Genomic DNA, 20160 nt, shown 5'->3' with positions numbered 1-20160 from the left:
CTTAAATTTATTTACTTTAAAAGACTCAAATCTCTTTCCTAGAGTGTGTACACCCTACAAAAGATGTACAAACATCAATTTCCTTTTCGATAAATTGTGCAAAAATGTGTAATACTACTAGTTAACAGACAAAATTAAGTTCAGTATTTTGATGTTTATGATGCTATTTTACAATCAAAACTAGAGTTTCACATTGATAACTATCATATTAAAGATGGGCACTCAAATTTTAATATTGGAAAGCAACAACATATGTAATTACACGAAGCGAATAGCATTGGCCGTAGTTTTTTTGGTATGATCAAGGTATTCCGAACCACTGACAATCATAAATTGACACCTCTCAACGAATAGATCTTGTCTCTCCCAAATTATGATGATTTCAATCCATGTGCAACTTTCAAAGTTAATGCTGGATTTGTTTAATTAGGTCCTCGATCTGCTTCATATCGTAAGAACAGCTAACAAAACTGATAATAATAATTGAGATCAATCACCACAAAGTTTCTACAATTTTACCCACTATTAAACTGCAAATCTCACAGAGACGAACAACGAACACACTATATATGCTCAATCATCTTTTCTTACGAAGTCCGGTGCACTCACATGTTGGTGGGTGATTGCGTGTGTTTAAACAGCACATATGTGTCCAAGTGTGGCTGCAAGAAAGAGTAATTAATGGATATTGATAGGACATACCTCATTCTCAAGTAGGACTAGTTAAGCAATGAATTTGTAGACAAATTAGTCAATTCGAAAGGTATAAGTCTATAAGATGCACAGTATTAACTTTTAGAATCGCATTGTGTATAATTACACTTAATGATTGGTGCTAAAGTGTACTCGTGTAAAATGTGAGAGGAGAGATATAAATTGTTGAATGATTGTTCAACACCATCATCATTATAGCATCTTTAACATTCAAAGATATATAATATATACATCAATCCAGCCAGACAGATCTTATCTTACAGCTGCTAGCTGCTGCTGGCCAAAAAGAATTTGATATAGATAGTCAAAGGCATTACATGTCAATTCTGCATGAGCTGTTTGAATTATTATTTGTTTCCTTCTTAATTAGTCTCAGTCTCTTAGTTTTTTATTTTATTTTTCAGAATATACTAATATCCAAACACCATAGTAAACATTCACGTGATTAATTCGAATTGAATCTAATAAAACTATTATGAGACATACAGTTGATTATTCCCAAAAGCTCAAACTTAAGACTTCTGTAAGTCATAAAAAAGATTCAAATCAATAGATTAATAGCTCTTAACAATTAATTTCAGTGATTAAATGTTTTTTTTTATAGATAGGAATCAAAGGTAGTATGAAAAAATTTTCAATAATTCACACATCATATGTATGTTCAATTAATGGAATTAAACTTTCTTGATTTCAAAGGTTGAATATAGTCATAGTCACTTTTGCGGTAAAAAAACCACATAATTTTAATTATAAAAACAAATTTCATAAGGGATCACAAATAATTTCTATTCATCGTAATTAAACTTAGGTATCAAAGTCATAAGAATTTATGTATATTATTTGACCAATCAACCTAGTTAGAATTCTTGTTGAATCACAAATATATTATGTAATTCCTAAACGTTTTTCCATCTCTTTTTTATTCCATTAATATATTTTAAATAGCGTGTATGCGTTCAGTTTTTTTTTCAATTTGTTTTTAAAGTGATTCTTCTAATTAATTAATTAATTAATTTCATTTAACAAGCGCAATATATTTATTTTGATAATGATATACACTTTTGTTTACACTATTTTTTTTAATCATATCAATTTTTAATAACTTATTTTATAGCTTTATAAACTGTTCAAGGTTTTGATATACTAGAAAGTAAACGAGCGTGCTTAATTTGTATGGTACGAATTTCCTAATTTATTATTATAATGTTAACAAAAAAGTTGTTTTTTTTTTAATGTAAATAAAAATATTGCTTTATTAATTTCATAACCACTACAAATCGTGTTTCTGAGAGAGATTAGATGCAGACATAATGTTATTTGAAAATTATTTCGGTACAATTAAAAACGGAGCGCATAATAATTAATTTATTACATGCTTGGTTGAAATTGTTTTTTAAAAAATAATCGTTTATTTTTCAAAAGTCCTCTCTAACAAAAACATGCTGAGAATATTAATTACAAATTTTCAACCACTAATTTAAGTGTATAATTTTTTGAGATATAATAAATTGATATAAGAAAAATGTGGTGATTATTGATATGCGTGTGATGACACTTTTTAAAAGAGACGACTCCTTAAATTGTAAAAAGTATGCTCTGAATAAATGAAAGAGATATCACAATTCAAGTTAAATTTGTGTTTTTTATTTTTATTTTTATGTTGTGTTCAATTTTTGATCCTTGTTACGTTCGCATTCTTCTCCAATAATTGAATCAAAGCTAAAGGTGCAACCATAGTCCATACATCCGATCATACAAGTATTAAAGCATCACGATGGAGTTAATGATGGATCTGTATGAAAATATTTGCATCGATTCGTTGATGATAGCTATCAATATTTATGCAAATATTTACTTGGTCAGTCATATAGATCCATCATTTATCGATGCAAAGATAAGAAAAATGTGGTGAATGGTGACTATCAATATGATAATTTCCGAAGGAGGTGACTCTTAAAATCGTAAGAAGACATTAATTACTACTTATCCAATCGGGCTTTTTAAAATATTACTTGTCCATTACTACTATAAATAAAAGTCCTTTAGATGAAAAAAGACACCAGAACCTAAAAAAGTTGTAATGTACCCAAGTAAAAAAAAAAGTGATTCTAAGATATACCCCATAAGGGGTCTCTTACAAGTGAGAGAGTGTCAATCATTCATTGCAACTTTTGAGTGAGAGCCTTGGATATGTAAGATGATACACTACCTGGAGAGGATTTTTTTTTTTTTTTTAATTTAAATTTGTCTAAAAAACGTGTTATCTTATTTGAAACAGTAAATATTTATTGAAGGTTTTTGTGGACACGCGCCAAAAATGTCAAACCATGATAATAAATTTGTTTTTTTGTTATTTAATTTCTCCATATATAGTATGCTTTGTGCTTCTTCAATCTTCCATTCTTGTTGTGTGGGTTTTCCCCAAATAAAGCAATTATTATTTTTAAAAATAATCTGAAATAAACATGCACTTAATAACCTTATCAAAGAATCATACATGAACAATTCCCAGGTCAATAGAAGAAGAATATATATACAAATTCCTTTACAATGAATGAATTAGGGCAGTATCCAGTCAAAAAGAAAAAAAGAATTAGTGCTAACATATGAAGGTTGCATGGCATATTGCCATCAATTCTTCTGGTGAGATAGAATACTGCCATTTAATTCTGAACAATGTTATTTGCAACGATTTTCACATACTTCCACACTTACTAACCGTGCATACTTTTTTTTTTTTTTAAGCAAGAAGGATTCTGCATAACCACTTCCTTTCTAAACTGTAGCTAAGAGCCATAACTAATTTATAACCATATTGTGTATCCTTTCTCCTTCAGCTTTCTTTTCCATTGTGTTCAATCCTTTGTCTCCAAGCTTATCTTCCACATTTCCCTTCTAAAGAGTGCCCGCAAAGCAACATATTTACTTAATGATATACTTGAGGAGCGACATAAAACTCGCTCTCAATAACAGCTGGTCTAAGATCTTCCTCACGCATGAACTCCAAGGGAAAGGAAACAAGATGTCCCTTCACAGACTTCAACCTATCTATAGGGTCTATTATTTTGATTTCTCCATTCTCATGACAGACCAACTTATCTGGGGCTATTCCCATATCTATGGTGGTATGACCAAGTTTTTCTTTCCAGTGAACCATGCTTTGCCGAAGTGCAGCTCTGCATATTATTGTAAAGTTGTACATTATAAGAAAGGATAAACTGAAAGTAACAAGAGATAATCAGAAAATTGGGAAAAATCCACACACCTTGAGTGTATCTGATTGTTGGGAATGCAAGCAAAGACCTCATGGTATATCCTAGTATTTTCCTGTCAAACGTATCGAAGTTTACATCATTACATAGTCAAATAACGTGTGTTCATCAAAAAATAAAGTCAACATGTGACTGTATCATGCTTGTTTAAGAAAAATATATTTTTTTTATTCTGCCTTATATATTTCAAATATCTTATATCAGCCATTATGTGTTCAAGGAAAAAATTGAGCTCAATTATTAAATATGGGGTCCTAAAGGAAGATTGCAATTTTTAACATCTTGATCGGCTACGATGTTGTTGATAAATAATGCTTAAAGTCTTAAATCACACAATATCAAAGAGGAAATGCACAAACCAGTAAGACAAAGTCTAACCTTTGCAGTTGCTGACCACAAGTCCTTGTAGGTTGTATCTGCCACCGGATCACTGATTTTACTGATCTGTTACGAGAAAGAGTAGGAGGACCTTATCAAGTAACGTAAACAGATGAATATATATATTGTGAAAAGATAACAGACGAATAGGAAAAATAATGGTTATATAGTCAGTACGGTTGCTCATGGAAATTATGGTTGAGCAAACTACCAGGGAATAAGCGAGTGATGCTTTTCCTCTCTATCTATGACTTATGCAAGCATGAATGTGATGAAACTGCTAATGCAACTTCATCATCTCATAGTTTTACAGATTTTGTCATTGCACAAGCACATTTATAATCAATAAAAAATAAAAATAAAAACAAGGAGTCTAATTTTTCCAAACTTGTTTATTCTTCTCATTAATCAATAAAAGATAGACTGCTTGTCAGAGCCTGTGCTGCTGTGACATGTAGCATAAAAGCCCAAATTTGGTCATTTTTACTAACCTCTCCGGCATGAAGACCAAGGTGCTCAGACCATAGGGAGCAGCGGAGGCTGTAGGAAAATTTCCCAGCCTTCCATGGTTTTCCATTCATCAATGAGTCAACATATTCTTTGTCTTCTATAAGCACTCCAATCTGGTTGATGAAAATTATTACAATCACACATGCTCCTAGAAATAGATAGATTATAGAGACTAAAGAAGATATCAAATGTACCTCAGAGTCTCTTAATCCAAGCAAACTTCGGTCATTTATATTAGATGATCCAATAAAAGCTATACGGTCATCAATTATCATCAATTTACTGTGCACATATACCTGTATCAATATGGGAATTATACACCAAATAAGACAAATATTTGAGCTGTTAAATCATTATAAAAGTTAAAAGTTGTGCACAAGATCTAGGAGATCCAAATTGCACTTTTCCAAGATCTCTTTTGGCTCAGAGAAAAATATTTGATGTTTTAAAAGCAAAATCAAAAGATGTTTCAATATATATGGTAAGATACCTGACTTGTAGCCACAGGGCCATTTTCATAAAGTCTGCCATGAGATCGTAGACCATAGAAAGAAATATAATCTTGTGTCTTAGGACCAAGTATAGCTTCAAGATTGTCTAATATGGAGTGATTTTCTCTAGAAATTGTTCGATACTGCCAGTGTGTTAAGGCTCTTACAGTAGCAGCACCACCATCATCCAGACCACCCTGTTAATAGCTTACAACAGAAAAATATTCAAGTCTACAGCAAAGAGGATTGGTGTTATAAAAAAAAGGTAAGCACAGTTACCTGGAAACCAGGCAAGAGGGGCATCACAATTATAACTCTAAAATCTTTCTGATCTTTGTGGGCTTGCAAAATACGCCTGTATAGTGCTTCCAAAACACGGTTGAGTATTATGTCATCCCCTGCTAGACCTGATATGAAAAATTGGTTCTGAATGGAAACAAAATGAGAAAGACAAAGAGAAGAATTGGGAAAATGTGATTTTATTAGTCTAAGTATGAAATTCTTTAGTACATCACCACTATGATATATGCACAATGTAAGCAACCAGTCAAAGCTTAATTCAATACTTATCACAAACCTACTATTGCTATAACACAGGTGTCTTTTGTATTAACGATTTGGATCCTTGAAGTGCACCATGCACTTTAGAGGATGAAGTTCTAATCGGCTAATCGCCAATGAAAAATAAAGAATATAGGAATGAATTCCAACAAATTTATAGTCTGTTATCATGTTCTTGTATCAAAATCTGTATTTTTAATTTATAGTTATTAACACTGTTTTAGCCTCAAAACTCAAAAGTGCAGACGGCAGAGTATACTTTAGAGTATCTTGATCCTTTCTTGTATAACATTTGCCAATTAGCACTGCAAGCTAATCTTTAGGTGTCACATGTAACTGGTGTTAAGTTCTTCTCTCCCCCTGCCTTCATTAATATAATCTTTAAATGCTACATTTTTTTATTAATATGGCTTGAAGATGATGAATTTATATCATGACTTTGGATGTTGATCTTATCTGACAATTGTCAACCCAACCAATACAAAGATTGGAAAATTAATACCTGACAGACTAACTTTCATGTATTTACTACATAATAATCCCAATGGCTAAATATCTTAAGATACTCACAGGAAAAATGTATTCAAAATAGCACTGTCAGTCAATCATATTCATATATGACATTCGAATTTGTTAAGCGCAATAAAAGCAATGCAATCTACCCCATGTTTCCTAAAGCATCATATAATGCAGAACAAGAAGTCAAGAACATTTGTCTTGAGATCACTATGAAAATATGATTCATTTTGATGCAATGCTCAGCAGGAAATACTTATCAACATGAAGCAAGATCAAGGAAAGTACAGTAATTAATTTACCTCAATGTAGATAAAATGCTTTGCTTTTTCAATAAGAGAACAATATGCAGTGTGAATGCTTTCTTCAGGCTGACTTGTTCCAGCAGACCACTGGCTGACACTTCTGATTACCTGTGGATTTCACATACATCCAAGATTGTGGCAGATAAATAATTATGTAAACTTATATTGACATAAATTAGGATAACTCCCAAACTAAGAACCAATATGTTGTGCTAGATTCTGTACATAAATATGGATAAACAATTGATGATATGACCAATTGTTTTGGTACAAATATGAGTTATATTGCCAACCCAAACAGAAACAGCAGAACAATCCTTCCCAGAATTATTCTAGGAGCAAAATTTTGCAAATTTGGGTTTTATAGTTTACGGATCCTTTCTGTATTAAGCATATGGTTTCTGACATGGCATATCATCCACAAAATAATTATTCTTCACACCATTGTAAACTTTTCCCCCTTTTATAAAGAATTTACAGCAGCTGAAGAATAATGTGATATTTATGATCTAATTAATATTGGTACAATTTTCTACTAATAACTACTGAAGTCATATTTTACCGGTCCTTGTAGACTGTTCTAAGAAAGAGAAATTAATTTTACAAGGACCGGTGCAAATTTGAAAAACTTCACATTTTACATAGAAGATCCACAAAGGCATCATACTAACCTGACAGTGACAGGTAGTACGTGGACCAACTTCTCCATATTCCAAAGTAATGTCATCATTGGTTTCTTCTGGTGTTTCCCACCAATCATCTAGAGCATTGGCAACAGGTTGTGCCCCCAAGTTTAAAGGAACAACTTCATCTTGAAACCCTTTCATCTGGGTGTCTGAAACTAAAGTTTCATGCTCCAGCTTTTGGGACAACAATGGAAAATTTTCACTTAAATTTGTATGATCTCCATTTGAAGTATCTAGTCCATCAGCTTCTTGAGGCAAAAGTAGTGGTATATCCTGCATTGGAGACTCTGAGGAAAATGAATCCTGCCTGCCAATTCCTTTCCTCTTGTCTTTGTCTTTCTTTTCATCAATGTCTATCTCTTTGCTTCTTCCCATGTAATGAGGGAGGACCATGTGATGGTGAGGCATAAGTAGCGGAATTCCATGTTCATTTGGAGCTTTAGTTCTCTATGATATGCTTCACCATGTAAGATAGGATGAAGAAAATAATAATAAAACGTTTAAGATGAAATAACATCATTTTGTATACCTTAGCATGGTTCCAACGTTGAACAAAGTGCCGAGCAATGTCACGACAGGGAGGTCCCCAAAGAGCACAATGGACATCGTGCCATGGCATACGGGGATACTTCTTGCGATCCAATTCATCTTTCATGGTGTCTTCCCATGAATTTGGCTCAGATTCTCTATCAACCAACAAAATTACAAATTATATAATATTACTAAGAACTTAGAAAAGCAGACTCATCAGCAATAGTGAAGGCTCCAACACGGCTAATTGTAATGCATATGACATGGCTAAATGCATTAAAATGGAACCTACAGCGTTAAGGAAGTTGAACGTTTCATGTTGTAACATATACAGTACACTGTTTCATAAAAAATAGGAAAAGAAATACCTTGGGTTGTAATAGTCCTTTCCAGGCCATATTACAGAAGGACAGTCACCCACTTTATGTTCAGGTGTGTCATATCGACCAAAGCATAAATCTAATCCTCCGATATAGCAAATCTTGTAATCAATAATTACAAGTTTTTCATGGTGTGACCTGTAACAAACCAAGCCAGTATTCATCATATACACGTGAATAAGGTTCCACCTGAATTTATACTATGATGTTCAAACTTCATTTATTAATAAATAGTACATACCATAAATACACACGAGCAGCGAAATGATCAGGATAGCGTAATACCCTCACATTCTCATGAATTTTGAACAGTCTTCTCATACTGTACAAGCTGTTGATTTTTAAAGCTAGAGAAACCTCCTTGTAGAGAAGCACATAGATCTGTTGGATCATTTAATGGCATAAGCATTATTCTCTTTATTGTAAATCAATCTTAGAAAGAATTAAATCTTCTAAGATGAACAAAAACAAACTTGACTGTATTGATGAGAGTAGTAAGTGTACCTGAACCCCTTGGTTAGCCTTTTCTTCTAGTAATGAATCTAACCGAGAGGTAGAAAAGCTATCAAAAGGCCGTCTCAGATATAGCTCTGGGCACAACCACCAACCCGTAATGAAGATCTGCAACCAGTTTCCATTCTCTTATTATTAAAATTGAATTAGGAAACCAATATATATATATATATATATATATATATATATATATATATTATTGGTTAACAACGGAAATGTGTACCTCTGACTTTGCATCTTGAATTGAAGTAGCAATTGCTTCAAATGCTGCCTGTCCATCAACAAACCATTGGGCTTGGCTCCCATCTTCAGTCAAACCTCTTATGGGAGCAAAGGAACCAAAGCGATGAGGACAACACCAGCCCTCAAGAGGTCTTAGACTAGCTTCATTGATTGCAGTAACCCAAGCTTTTACTTTAGCACTGCTGGTAGTTCTCAACAATATGCTCCTATTTCCACTAGTAACCTATTAATAATTTCAAACAATTTTTAATAAAATTTTGGGAGCAAAACAGAAGGTTGTTATCACTAGTATTCTGTTTTTCCCCCATAAATTGGTTGTTTATGGACTAAACTTCTGAGACCAAAATACAATAGATTGTACTGTATTAAAATTTGATGACCAAGATTTCTAAGGGTTAATGAGAAAAGGAAAAAGGAAGAAGCTGAAAACATTATATGTCTGTAGAAGGTAAGTCTTTGATCTTTGTGAATGATAGTTATCATATTAGTTAACAGGAAATCTAAAAACAGTTGCATCTTTCGAATTTTGTAATATCAGGTCAATCTAGTTGCTTTTGACGGACTGTAATAACAAAGAACAGATACAGCCCATAAGAGACCTAACCATTTTTAATCTTAAAGATCAGAATTCATAAAGAGCCTAAGAGACAAAATTTGATTACCTTGAATGTGTAACGCAAAGGGTTGCGTTCTTTTACAGGATCAGCTAAAAATATTTTGGTCCCTCCATCTCCATTTGAGTAAGGGAGGATATCAAAAATCATTATATCCAGTGGTTTGTTGTTAAAGGGATCATCCAGGAAGGCCAAAAACCCAGGTTTCAAAACAGACCATACCTGTGTGCAGACAACAGTTTCTAGATTAAATGAACTGAAAAAAAGAAAAAAAAAAGGAAAAAGAAACAGTTGTAGGACAGTAGGAGACCACATAATACTATAAAGAGGGATTGCTACATCAGAGGTATCATACATTTTAAATTTGTTCCCTAATTTAACATTTTATTAAAACATGTTAAATTACTTTCCATTAATGTTAATAAATTTGATAGGTCACAATGTACCCAAAAAAAACTTGATAGGTTATAGCTAATTTTTTTTTTTTGGAAGGCAGATAGGTTATAGCTAATACTCTATACATACTAACAGAGTAATTCATACATTTGTCAATACCTTTACAGAGCTCCATACAGAATTATGACTTGATTACTTGAAACTTGAAGCATTCCATGTAATCAAGTCCAAGAGATTACTATTAAATATATAAGCATATAGTAACATTCAATTTTTCTGTTGGTCGCATCCCTTACTTTTCTCCACATTACATAGTCAGTTTATTGATGCAGAACAATCCAAGAGTGTTCCTCTTGGCAGGGTACTTCCCTGATAAACCTAGAATACTCCTCTAGGGTTGACTAAAAAATCAGATACTCTCTAAATAAGAAAAACTCAGTGTCATCAAATTAACCAAACAGCTTCAAATGCATGTATGATGTAACATCGGAATAACATGCAGCCAAAGAAATTAAATTATGCTTTGTCACCAAAAATATACTGCAGAACCAAACCTTCTTCCAGCTGTTATTACAACAGTGAAACCAATTGCATGGGAAGCATGATACATCTGAATCCTGTGAAATATTTGACAAATGCTTCACCATTACATATCCCTCTTTCAGTTTGGGACCATACTCCTGTAAAAAGGATAGCCTGGAGACTTCCAAAAACCTGCAGACCTATAATCCAAAACCATATGTTAGGAAAGATAATTTTAGCTCCAGAGAAGTCGCATTAGGTACATGGTAATGGAGCATCATATAAATAAACTGTATATCTAAAACCAAAATCATATAAAGTTCCTTAGTTATATATATAAGTGTAGACCACACTGAAGAAAAAAGTCAGAAAACAGATTTACAAAGCATAAATTCTATAGAAGTAGGCACAGGTATTGAACTAGACAAGAGGAGATGAACAAAAACAGTTCTATCATGGAAACAATGTCATCTTGAACAAAATACCCTACATATATCTGAAGGTCTGCTAAACATTATCTAAAACAAATCCAACAATTGCCAACTTTAAAGCTTCAATTGTTTACCTCTTGAGAATTCACAATATCCAGGTTTCCCAAGAATCGATTCAAATAACCCTGCATTGCGACTTTGGCTCTATCTGCAATTGTCTGCTGCCCTCCTATTGATGGACGGATTATTGATAGAGCAGCAACAGATGGAACATATCTTTACAAAAAACCAAATTAATAAGTATGTTTGTTTAAGCCCTTTCAGGAAGAAATACTAAAGAATTATAGCTAATTAGCTACTAAACATAAAAAGGCTTTATTTGGTATAACTTGATGTTAGAGATATAATGACTGCATTCTTTTATTAAAATAAAAAAACACAAATTATGTACTCTTAAAATCCTTAAGCTTTTGAAAGATATCAGTTTTCTATTTTATAATGATATAAATTAGCTTAAAAGTGCATCAGATACCAGTTTTCTATTTTATAATGATATAAACTAAAATACCTGTTTTTAACACTGTCTTCATGGTGTAAAGGCACAGCTCCATCATCAGGTTCTTCGTCATCTTGTACCATTACCGTTTGATCTACTATTCCTAAGTTGTGAAGCCATTCTTTTAACTTCACAAGACAGCGGTATTACATTAGCAATTAGGCTGAATCAGCTATATCAAATGTAATGAAGGAAACTAAACTAATGGAGATATGTATCTTCACTTAATAACAACGGAGTAACATGATAAAGAATCAGGTTTTGGAACCTAAGTTGAAGTGTGAGGTTGGGGAGGCCAAAAAGATTAAATGAAAGAAACAATACTGCAAAATTAATGTGCAAACCTGCTCTTGCTTGTCATGAAAATCTTCAATTAATGCACGTTTCCGCAAACAGAACTGTAAATAGAGAAGTTGTGATGCCTTCTTCACTAGACGCCACTTGAACTGTGAAATGTACAAATGTAACAACTACCTAGACATTAGTTGAAATGTTGGATTGGAACTGCACCGCTTGACATCATAATCATAATTTATTACATCAAAAGCTTATAGTCTACGTCCCAAAAGGATATATAACTAACTAACTTAGGTGTATGTAAAGTGTAAATAACTGACATTCATATAATTTATGAACAATTCAAATTCGTAGAACTGTAGGAGGTCCCTCAATTAACGTGCAAAGATACACAGATTGGCAGCTATACATGTTAAACTCCAGATCGAACCATAGATGGTAACCACAAATAAATAATATTTACTACTAAAGGAATATCTAAAGACATTAGGCAACATATGATACCGTATAAACTATAAAGGTATTTTATGTTATCATCCAATCACAAATAACCATGGTAAGTTTATTAACTTCTATAATAAGTCATATAAAGGATACATATTAAACTCATTTTTTGATCCGTCATTAAACTCATATTTGAATAGGCAAAATAATCAACAAATACTAATTTGCTATTATAGTTCTCTTCCGTCTTCTTAACATCTTCCAATTGTAGGCATAATACTAATAATAACTGAATTGGATGCGTCTACCCAATTGGGTGGGTTCACAAAGTGACAATAGAAAAATTGAAACCACCCCATTGAAGATCACTTGGCAAAACAAAACCACAGCAGTTCGTTTATCTTTCCCGCTCAAATTAGCTGAATAATATTCGACAAAGCTGCAAAAATAATGATATTCACGCGATAGCACGTGACATGATTGCCAATATAACTTGGACCACAAGCTTAAAACTGTGAAAAAAATTGGAGAAAATTGATTCTACGTAGAAAAGTAAGATGAAAAATAGCAAGAAACAAGTGGGTGCCTGTTTGTACTGCAACTCAATGGTATAAGAAAGTAGGATTGGACTAATGTCTCCGGTCTCTGGTCTCGACACGGAAACGATGGTCGCCGTCGGCAATTCTTCGAAAATCCACGCCGGTTCGCCGCATCGCCGGGAGGGGTGGTGAGATTCTGGCAATGCTTCCGACGGTGGAAGCAGTGGCTCAGACGACATGGGAATGTTGGAGACAGACAGTTACTTCACAAGTTGAGTTAAGTTGAGAGCACGGTACTTTATTTAATGAAGCAAAGACAACAAACAGTGTTGCGGGTTTTATAGTTTTTGTCAGAGTTTTCGGTATTCTTCAGCTTCCGTAATCCGAATACCTACATATCTTTGGTAAAACTAATGACCAATAATAACAACAGTTAACAATTAGCTGATAAATAACTGATTTTTTTAAATATATGATCAGGAGTTTAATTTCTTTTAGTTATGTGCATGAAGAAGACTTTGTGTTAGAGAAGGTACAATCTACTTCGATAAAAAAATTTAATCTTTGAGTAGGTGTTGTGTAGCAAATCAAAATGTTGATACTTATAACATGGAAAAAAGAAAACAAAAATCTTCTATTTTGAGTTTAATGGGGGTAAGAAAGAAGTATGGAAACAAACAATAATGTGTAAACAACAACTTCTAGTGTGATTTTTTAAGAAACTTCTTTCACTGTTTTTTTTTTCAGTGGTTTTACTGTTGTTGCTGGTATAGAAAATTAGAAAAATTTTCATACTATAATATTAAATAATACAAAATAACGCTAGCATATTAAAATTATCTTCGAATTTATTTGGCTGTGGAATGAAGTAACAAGGCAAATAAAGTTTAATAATCAAAGGGCAAAAGTTTGTAAGCTAATGATTTGATCCTTAAAATGATTTAAGCCTCCTGAAAGTGTTACTGTCAATTTGGTGAAACGGAGGAGGAGGGCAACTTTGGTTAAAAATCGATAACTGACGAAATCAATGTACACAGGCTGAAAATGTACGCGGTATATCCTTCAGTTTGGAAGAGAATATCCAACTTTTGATGCTTACTACTGAGAATATGCCAAAATGGCATATGATTGGCGTTCCTTAATAATAACAAATTCAAGCTAATACGGATCGGCACCTTACCTCAATGGATGATTATTGATTCTATATTCCACCATTAAGGAGCCAAGTCATAATCCAAAAATATTAAAATAGAATTGCAGCTTATTTTTAACATAAATTGCGGCCCCAGGTTATTTGTATGGCCAAAATAGATTGGAAATCATCTGTTATTTTTTTTATCAACAAATATTAAATGTTAATTTGTAGAAGAGTCGAACCCACGATTTATTTCTCCTTTCCTTTTCCCTTCATCCGGAATTCATATGCTATTTTGGTTGTGGTTTGTGTATATCCGTGATTTGGAATTACTCAAGTAGCTTTGCAACAGTCTATCCCCAAAAAATGAAAAAAGACGACACTGCGTTTACTAGTGCATGAGAACAGTGTAGGGCCTGCTAAGTGACTAAGTCATTCACCAAGTTGAAGACAAAGAAACATAGAAAAGCAGCCACTGGCAGGCTAAGACAATTGGATAAATATTGAAAATATGATTAGCTGGATCAGTCATATAATGTGTCAAAATCCTGATTACATAATTACACTTTGCAATCGGTTTTGCTTGAAAAACATGTTAAAAAAAAGTATTGCTTGAAAAACAATCTCACCCCTCATGTCTCAACGAGTCTCGTAACATCAAGTTATGTTCAACCAGAAGTTATTAGATATGTATTTAGCTTATATACTCAATCATGTGACCCAGCGCCAATGTCATTACTCTCCTTTGAAGTTTCAAATTTCCTCCAGATAAAAATATTGATATGTTTGTGGTACTTCACATCATCATCATCATCAATACCTAAATACAACTCACTAAAAGAAATCAATACCTAAATACTTGCAAGTCACTATGGCGTCCCACCAAACCTAAACAGGAAACAATCATTATAATCCTTACAAGACAATAGTTGTAGGTATTGATCATGAGCAATGGATTCAAACCACTAGTTTATTTCTGTTTCTTTCCATATTTTTTCAAAAAAAAGAATGATAGGAGTACATAAGTACATAACAAAAAAAAAGAGAGATATTGTTGGTATTTAAAATTGAGGGTGGGGAACTAGAAGGCCGTTTTTTTTTTAGTTGAAGGGACAACGAACATGTAGATTATTAGAATTTGTTATGGACCCCTCTCTCGAGGACTGTAGCCCACAAGAATTAAGCCCTACTATTCCAACACGATCAACCTCAATAGTTGATCCATAAGGAGAACCTTTTGGTGCATCAACCCCAATAAGTTGTGATGCACCAGATCTGACACAAAGTTCATTAAGCATGCACAAAAAATTTCACAAGATTGATCCTTAGACTTAGAGCCATTTCCGACAAGCGTAGCATAAGAGACACTGCCCTAATCCATAGAAGAATAATAGGTCCTCAAGTTATGGTTGAGTTAAATTTCAATATGGACGTAATAAGCTTACCTAAATTAGAAGACTAGCCTGGTGCAAAATCAACCTTTTAGAAACCAAATAGTAGTTTACTCATCTAAAGATGATTTCACTATTAAAAGAAATTTCATGTTTAAAAACTTTCTACCAGAATCTACTAATATTCATATAGGCCACAAAATCAAGTGAAAAAGGTAAAGGAATATGATAAATTTGTTTAACCGTTCCAGTAGCAAGCACAGTAACTCACTATAGATGCTGTGAGTAGTGTATAGAGAAACTTATGAATGAGCTTCATCGTGCACAATGGACACTGAAAAAAGTTTTAGTTGAAGACCCAATTTCGGCAGGGACAGTGAACCTTGGCAAGAGATGCCATATAATCATCAGACCTTTCATGTTCCAAATTCGCATTCATTGTCTAGCTAAGAAATGTGTACATATTCAAAACCAAACCTTTGCCCATAAGGAGACTGGCATGCAGCAACTATATGAACTTTAGCAGCATCTGTTTCGTTCTACCCATGGAAAAATCATTAACATCCATTCACAAATTCACAAGTCACCTTCAAACCAAATAAAAACAAAAAAAAGTAAAAATTTTCTGGCATAGTAAAAGATGGCACTTTAATTCACAATATTCCAGTTTGGTCCATTTTCTTCAACTTTCACAACGGTGCTTACCAATCCAAAGACTAACAGGAAAGTGTGTAAACTAATAAATACTTCTCTTGTCTATTATGAGCGTCTATATTTGTGCATGCACATGTTTGGTTGGAATTGGAAATGAAACCATGCAAAGTGTCCAGAAAGAGAAGTAAAGCAACTTCAGGGATTCAAGCCAAGGGTTTTATACCTTATTTTAAGCAATCCAATATTCCCCAACAAAACCAGATCCTTATTAATAATTTAATATATTCATTCATGCAGAGAAGGTTGTGCTGAATTCTTGCAAAGTTGGTCACAACCTTATAAATTGGAAAGACCTAGACTATATATGCACAATTATTTCAACAACATATATCTAGTTTTCCTTATGTCAAAAAAAGAAAAGAAAAACATTTTTCTCTGTCAACTTACCATCCCCACGAGTCTGAGTAAACAGCAACCAGAGTTTCATTGGTGATAATGATATCAATCATCATACCAGATATATAATCTCTTATTATGTTTAAGATTGGAATAACTAGAATCGGTAAAAAGGAAAAATATTGGAAGTTGCAAGAATACCTCAGATTCGTAATAAAGCCCAGCATATAATGAAGCATAAAAATATTCACCTTCTCTGCTACCAGAGAATGCAGCTACAAGCTAGAAAGGTAAATCAATTGCAGTATCAGATTGCATTCGCACATGCATAAGGAATCTTGGAGAGCCAATAACAAAGTCAAATAAAAACATTATAGCCTATGCAGGGAACTGAAGGAAGATAAGTATTGTAAACCTGATCATAAATGATAAAATAAGCATGAAGGAAAAATTGTAAATATGGTAGCTTAATCTAACTGTCAAACGGGAGATATAAGATGGATTGGATGGTTACCGGAGAAGGAAAGAAGTGAAACCTCAATGGTTCGATCTCCTCTGCTAACAAAACTAGCATTCTAACAACTAACATTTGTCGATAAAAAATAAAAAAAACCTAACTGTCAAATGTACAAACTTTTACTAAAAAACAAGAGCCTATGGAATCCAAAGCCCATATTAAAAAGTGAAACAAATTTAGGCTATTTGCACTATTGGTCTTCTACTTCTGATTCAAAAAAAAAAATGGTTTAACATTTTTGACTTTTTATTTTCAACTTGAATAATGTCATCTCCCTATTTTTGAATTGATATAATTTACTCTCTGTCAATGTGCTGCTGATGTAGTTGACAGGTCCTTGACAATAAATATCAGCCTCAAAAAGTCCTCACCGGTAATTTTTCATTTCTTATTTTCTCACCACAAAGAAGTGGATTTTTCATTGTACTTTCTACTTTTTCTATGAAAACAAATTTATGTGAAGGCACTTCCTAAGTTATCAAAGTTAATAATAGACTGAGGAACAAGCAATATCCCCTTCACATATGGCATAACAGCTTATTAATTAATTTTCAAGAAGATAAGATCAAGTTTAGAATTTGTGCAAACATAAGAAATAGAGTAAATTTCACTAACACCCCTTGAGATTTAACACAATTATACTTGCTACCCGTATTCTTTTTCCAACATTACACTGATCTCCCTTACTTCATCTAATATAAGAAATCAAGAGAGATTTATGTTAACGGAAGGGTGTTATAAAAAGTGAAGGAGTTAAACCTTAGGGGATGTTAGTGCAATTTGTTCTAAGAAATATATCAGAGTTTATGAAAATTAGATCAGATTAATACAATGGCTGACAAAATCTAAGTCGAAGTAAATTGGAAAGGACTCAATCTGGGAAGGATTACCGGATTATGAGGTAAATGTGTAGGAAGATAAAGAAATGGCTTGCCTTAAAGGACCAACTCTCCTAAAACTAGCTCAAGCTATTAATGGAAGACTTAAGCATAGTTTTATATCTCACAGAAATAAATCAAATAATAAATGCATAGTTACATACTACTAATAGAAAAAGAGCATTAAAGCACACCTTTTCAGGATCCCCACCATCTATAAACATGTTATATGCTTCTCGCATAACCGGCCATGGGTCTCTGCCAACCTAAATTCATATAACTATTTGAATATTTACACAATTCATTGTCATGTTAACTCCTAGTAATAGAATCAAGGACTTGCCTCAAGATATCGCTTCCTTGCTTCATCCACTCCAAACAGTTGAGCTTCACACAGAAAGCACCATATAAACTCTTTCGTATCATTTGGATTTTGTGCAACATCTAACCGAAACTGCTCAGCTCCCTCTTCAAATCTACGGCAAAAGGGACCCAAATCAGTCTCCTTTCCATACATTCAGATGTAGCACGTTGTAGTTGCGCTTGCCCACACCTAATTTAACTTTGTCACTAAAAATTTCAACAATGATTATTTCCTGAATTTAGCTAGGGAAAGTATTGCTGGGAGTAGTGAAAGTACCGATTAAGGTAGTAAAGTGATAAGCCCCTTTGCCAAAGATCCGGTAACAATCACAATGTTTCATAACCAAAATATCAAAGTGAATTGATAGAAGCGTTTTCCAAAATGTGTATCCTGCATGCCTTTTGACGAGGGTCCAACTGAATTGCCTTGTCGAACTCACAAGAGACCCCAAAACATCACCCTTAACAACAAATTAACGGGAAATGCTATTTGTACAACAACTTATGTAACAGATTATACAACTATGAGAGACAAATATTAGATGCAATATAAACACGAGAAAATATGTTATGAACTTACAGTGAAAAACATTTGCACTATCATCTATCACAACTCACCACCACCTAACATAAATTTATTGACTTCTATAATAATTTAACTTAAATTCATACCAATTATAAATTGTTTTACATTATTATTAGTGTATAGTTGTTATATTGCACAAGTGAGAAGGGAGGAGGGAGAGGTCGAGAGAGGTCGCAGTTTCGAATCCTCCCACTAATAAAAACTAACAAAACTAACCATTGTCGATACAAAAAATTACATAAATAATGCAATGGAAAAACATAAACAAAAAATGGCAATATTATATTATAAAAAATGTTGTATAAATAACACAAGGCAAATGCTAATCCCATGAACTTAAAAGTAGAAATGTTTTTATTGGGAGGCAAAATATTGTGCTGCTCATTTTAATTCCTTAACCAATGCTCTAAGAGCACTGATTCCCAAGACCCATAACACAAATCTAAATAAACAACGAGCACAGCATAACATAAGCAGCTATGATATGTGACACTCAAAAGTGGCAGAAAATGTAAAAACAAACGGTGAGGTGAGGATGGTGGTGGAAATAGAATTGGAGAACAGACCTGGCGGAAGAGAGACATTCCGCGTCGAATTACGAGAAGGGCTTCGCGGGCAATGTTGTTGCCGCAGGTGAGAGCGTCCCAGATGCCGGAAACCGAAGGAAGGAAGAGTCTTAAGGTGAGGATTAGAGGATGGGAGGCAGAGAAGGGTGCTTTGAAAGACAATAGCAACGGGAATATAATTTTAAGGTTGTGGGACATTATTTACCCTTCTCGGCATCATGGTGTCCCCTTCTATGCACCATCTTGAGGAAGGGTGGTGCAGAGAAGGGGACACCAAGATGCCGCCGGTTTTAAGGTTGTGGGAAATGGACATGAACGCGGCGGTCGTCGTCGGAACGGAAGGAATGGTAAGGCATATAATTTTATCGCGTCTAAGAAAAAATTATATTAAAATAATTGTCTTTTTAATTTTTGATATAATATTAATTTTCACTTATATTAACAAAAATAAATTAATAATCATAAAATTAATTTATAAAATTATTGTTCTCTTTTATTTATTTATTATTTTTTTAGTTTATATAAAATAATTTAGAACAAAAATTACAATGACACAAATAAATATTATTATGGATTTAATATTTCTTTAATTAATACCCATAATTTGCGTATTCCAATAAAATTATTTTAGTCATTTTAATTTTTTAAATATGTTTTTTTTATGATTTTTGCCATTAGAGAAATTTTGTTAAAAAATAAGATTAGAGTGTTCTCATCTTAATTATCGTTCGTCTTAGAATATATTTAGAGACTAAAGTATTAAAATAATTTTATA

At 33.1% G+C, this 20160-nt stretch overlaps 2 protein-coding genes across 2 annotated transcripts; both read right to left on the bottom strand.

Moving 5' to 3' along the window:
• Nucleotides 1–3169: 3169 nt before the first annotated feature.
• On the bottom strand, nt 3170–13488 carry LOC114403252 (phospholipase D zeta 1-like). The gene is made up of 20 exons (XM_028366083.1): nt 12947–13488; nt 11964–12065; nt 11632–11747; nt 11198–11339; nt 10665–10832; nt 9763–9936; nt 9081–9323; nt 8849–8965; nt 8586–8725; nt 8333–8482; nt 7963–8119; nt 7419–7880; nt 6745–6855; nt 5645–5791; nt 5365–5562; nt 5069–5170; nt 4856–4987; nt 4365–4430; nt 3980–4041; nt 3170–3890 (listed from the first exon to the last, which is right to left on the bottom strand). Exons 1-20 carry the CDS (start codon nt 13136–13138, stop codon nt 3641–3643), a joined length of 3231 nt encoding a protein of 1076 aa, XP_028221884.1. The 5' UTR covers nt 13139–13488; the 3' UTR covers nt 3170–3640.
• Nucleotides 13489–14495: 1007 nt separating this feature from the next.
• LOC114402209 lies at nt 14496–19583 on the bottom strand. The gene is made up of 8 exons (XM_028364703.1): nt 19386–19583; nt 18633–18694; nt 18511–18537; nt 18214–18346; nt 18065–18136; nt 16677–16757; nt 15903–15964; nt 14496–15807 (listed from the first exon to the last, which is right to left on the bottom strand). Exons 1-8 carry the CDS (start codon nt 19581–19583, stop codon nt 15741–15743), a joined length of 702 nt encoding a protein of 233 aa, XP_028220504.1. The 3' UTR covers nt 14496–15740.
• Nucleotides 19584–20160: the final 577 nt, after the last annotated feature.

Source organism: Glycine soja, chromosome 20 (genome assembly GCF_004193775.1).
Source record: "Glycine soja cultivar W05 chromosome 20, ASM419377v2, whole genome shotgun sequence".
Taxonomy (NCBI): domain Eukaryota; kingdom Viridiplantae; phylum Streptophyta; class Magnoliopsida; order Fabales; family Fabaceae; genus Glycine; species Glycine soja.
Note: the sequence above shows the minus strand (reverse complement) of the source record. Positions and strands in the feature narration are given on the sequence as shown.

What these genes read in the sequence shown, in the direction of transcription:
- LOC114403252 (XM_028366083.1), bottom strand. Translation starts at nt 13,138, where the DNA reads ATGTCGTCTGAGCCACTGCTTCCACCGTCGGAAGCATTGCCAGAATCT. An exon ending in TTGGTCTTCATGCCGGAGAG is followed by an intron (nt 4,431 to 4,855) that starts GTTAGTAAAAAT and finishes TTCTCGTAACAG; the next exon opens with ATCAGTAAAATCAGTGATCC. An exon ending in AACAATCAGATACACTCAAG is followed by an intron (nt 3,891 to 3,979) that starts GTGTGTGGATTT and finishes AATAATATGCAG; the next exon opens with AGCTGCACTTCGGCAAAGCA.
- LOC114402209 (XM_028364703.1), bottom strand. Translation starts at nt 19,583, where the DNA reads ATGTCCCACAACCTTAAAATTATATTCCCGTTGCTATTGTCTTTCAAA. An exon ending in TCACTTTACTACCTTAATCG is followed by an intron (nt 18,347 to 18,510) that starts GTACTTTCACTA and finishes CTTTTGCCGTAG; the next exon opens with ATTTGAAGAGGGAGCTGAGC. An exon ending in CAAGGAAGCGATATCTTGAG is followed by an intron (nt 18,137 to 18,213) that starts GCAAGTCCTTGA and finishes ATATGAATTTAG; the next exon opens with GTTGGCAGAGACCCATGGCC.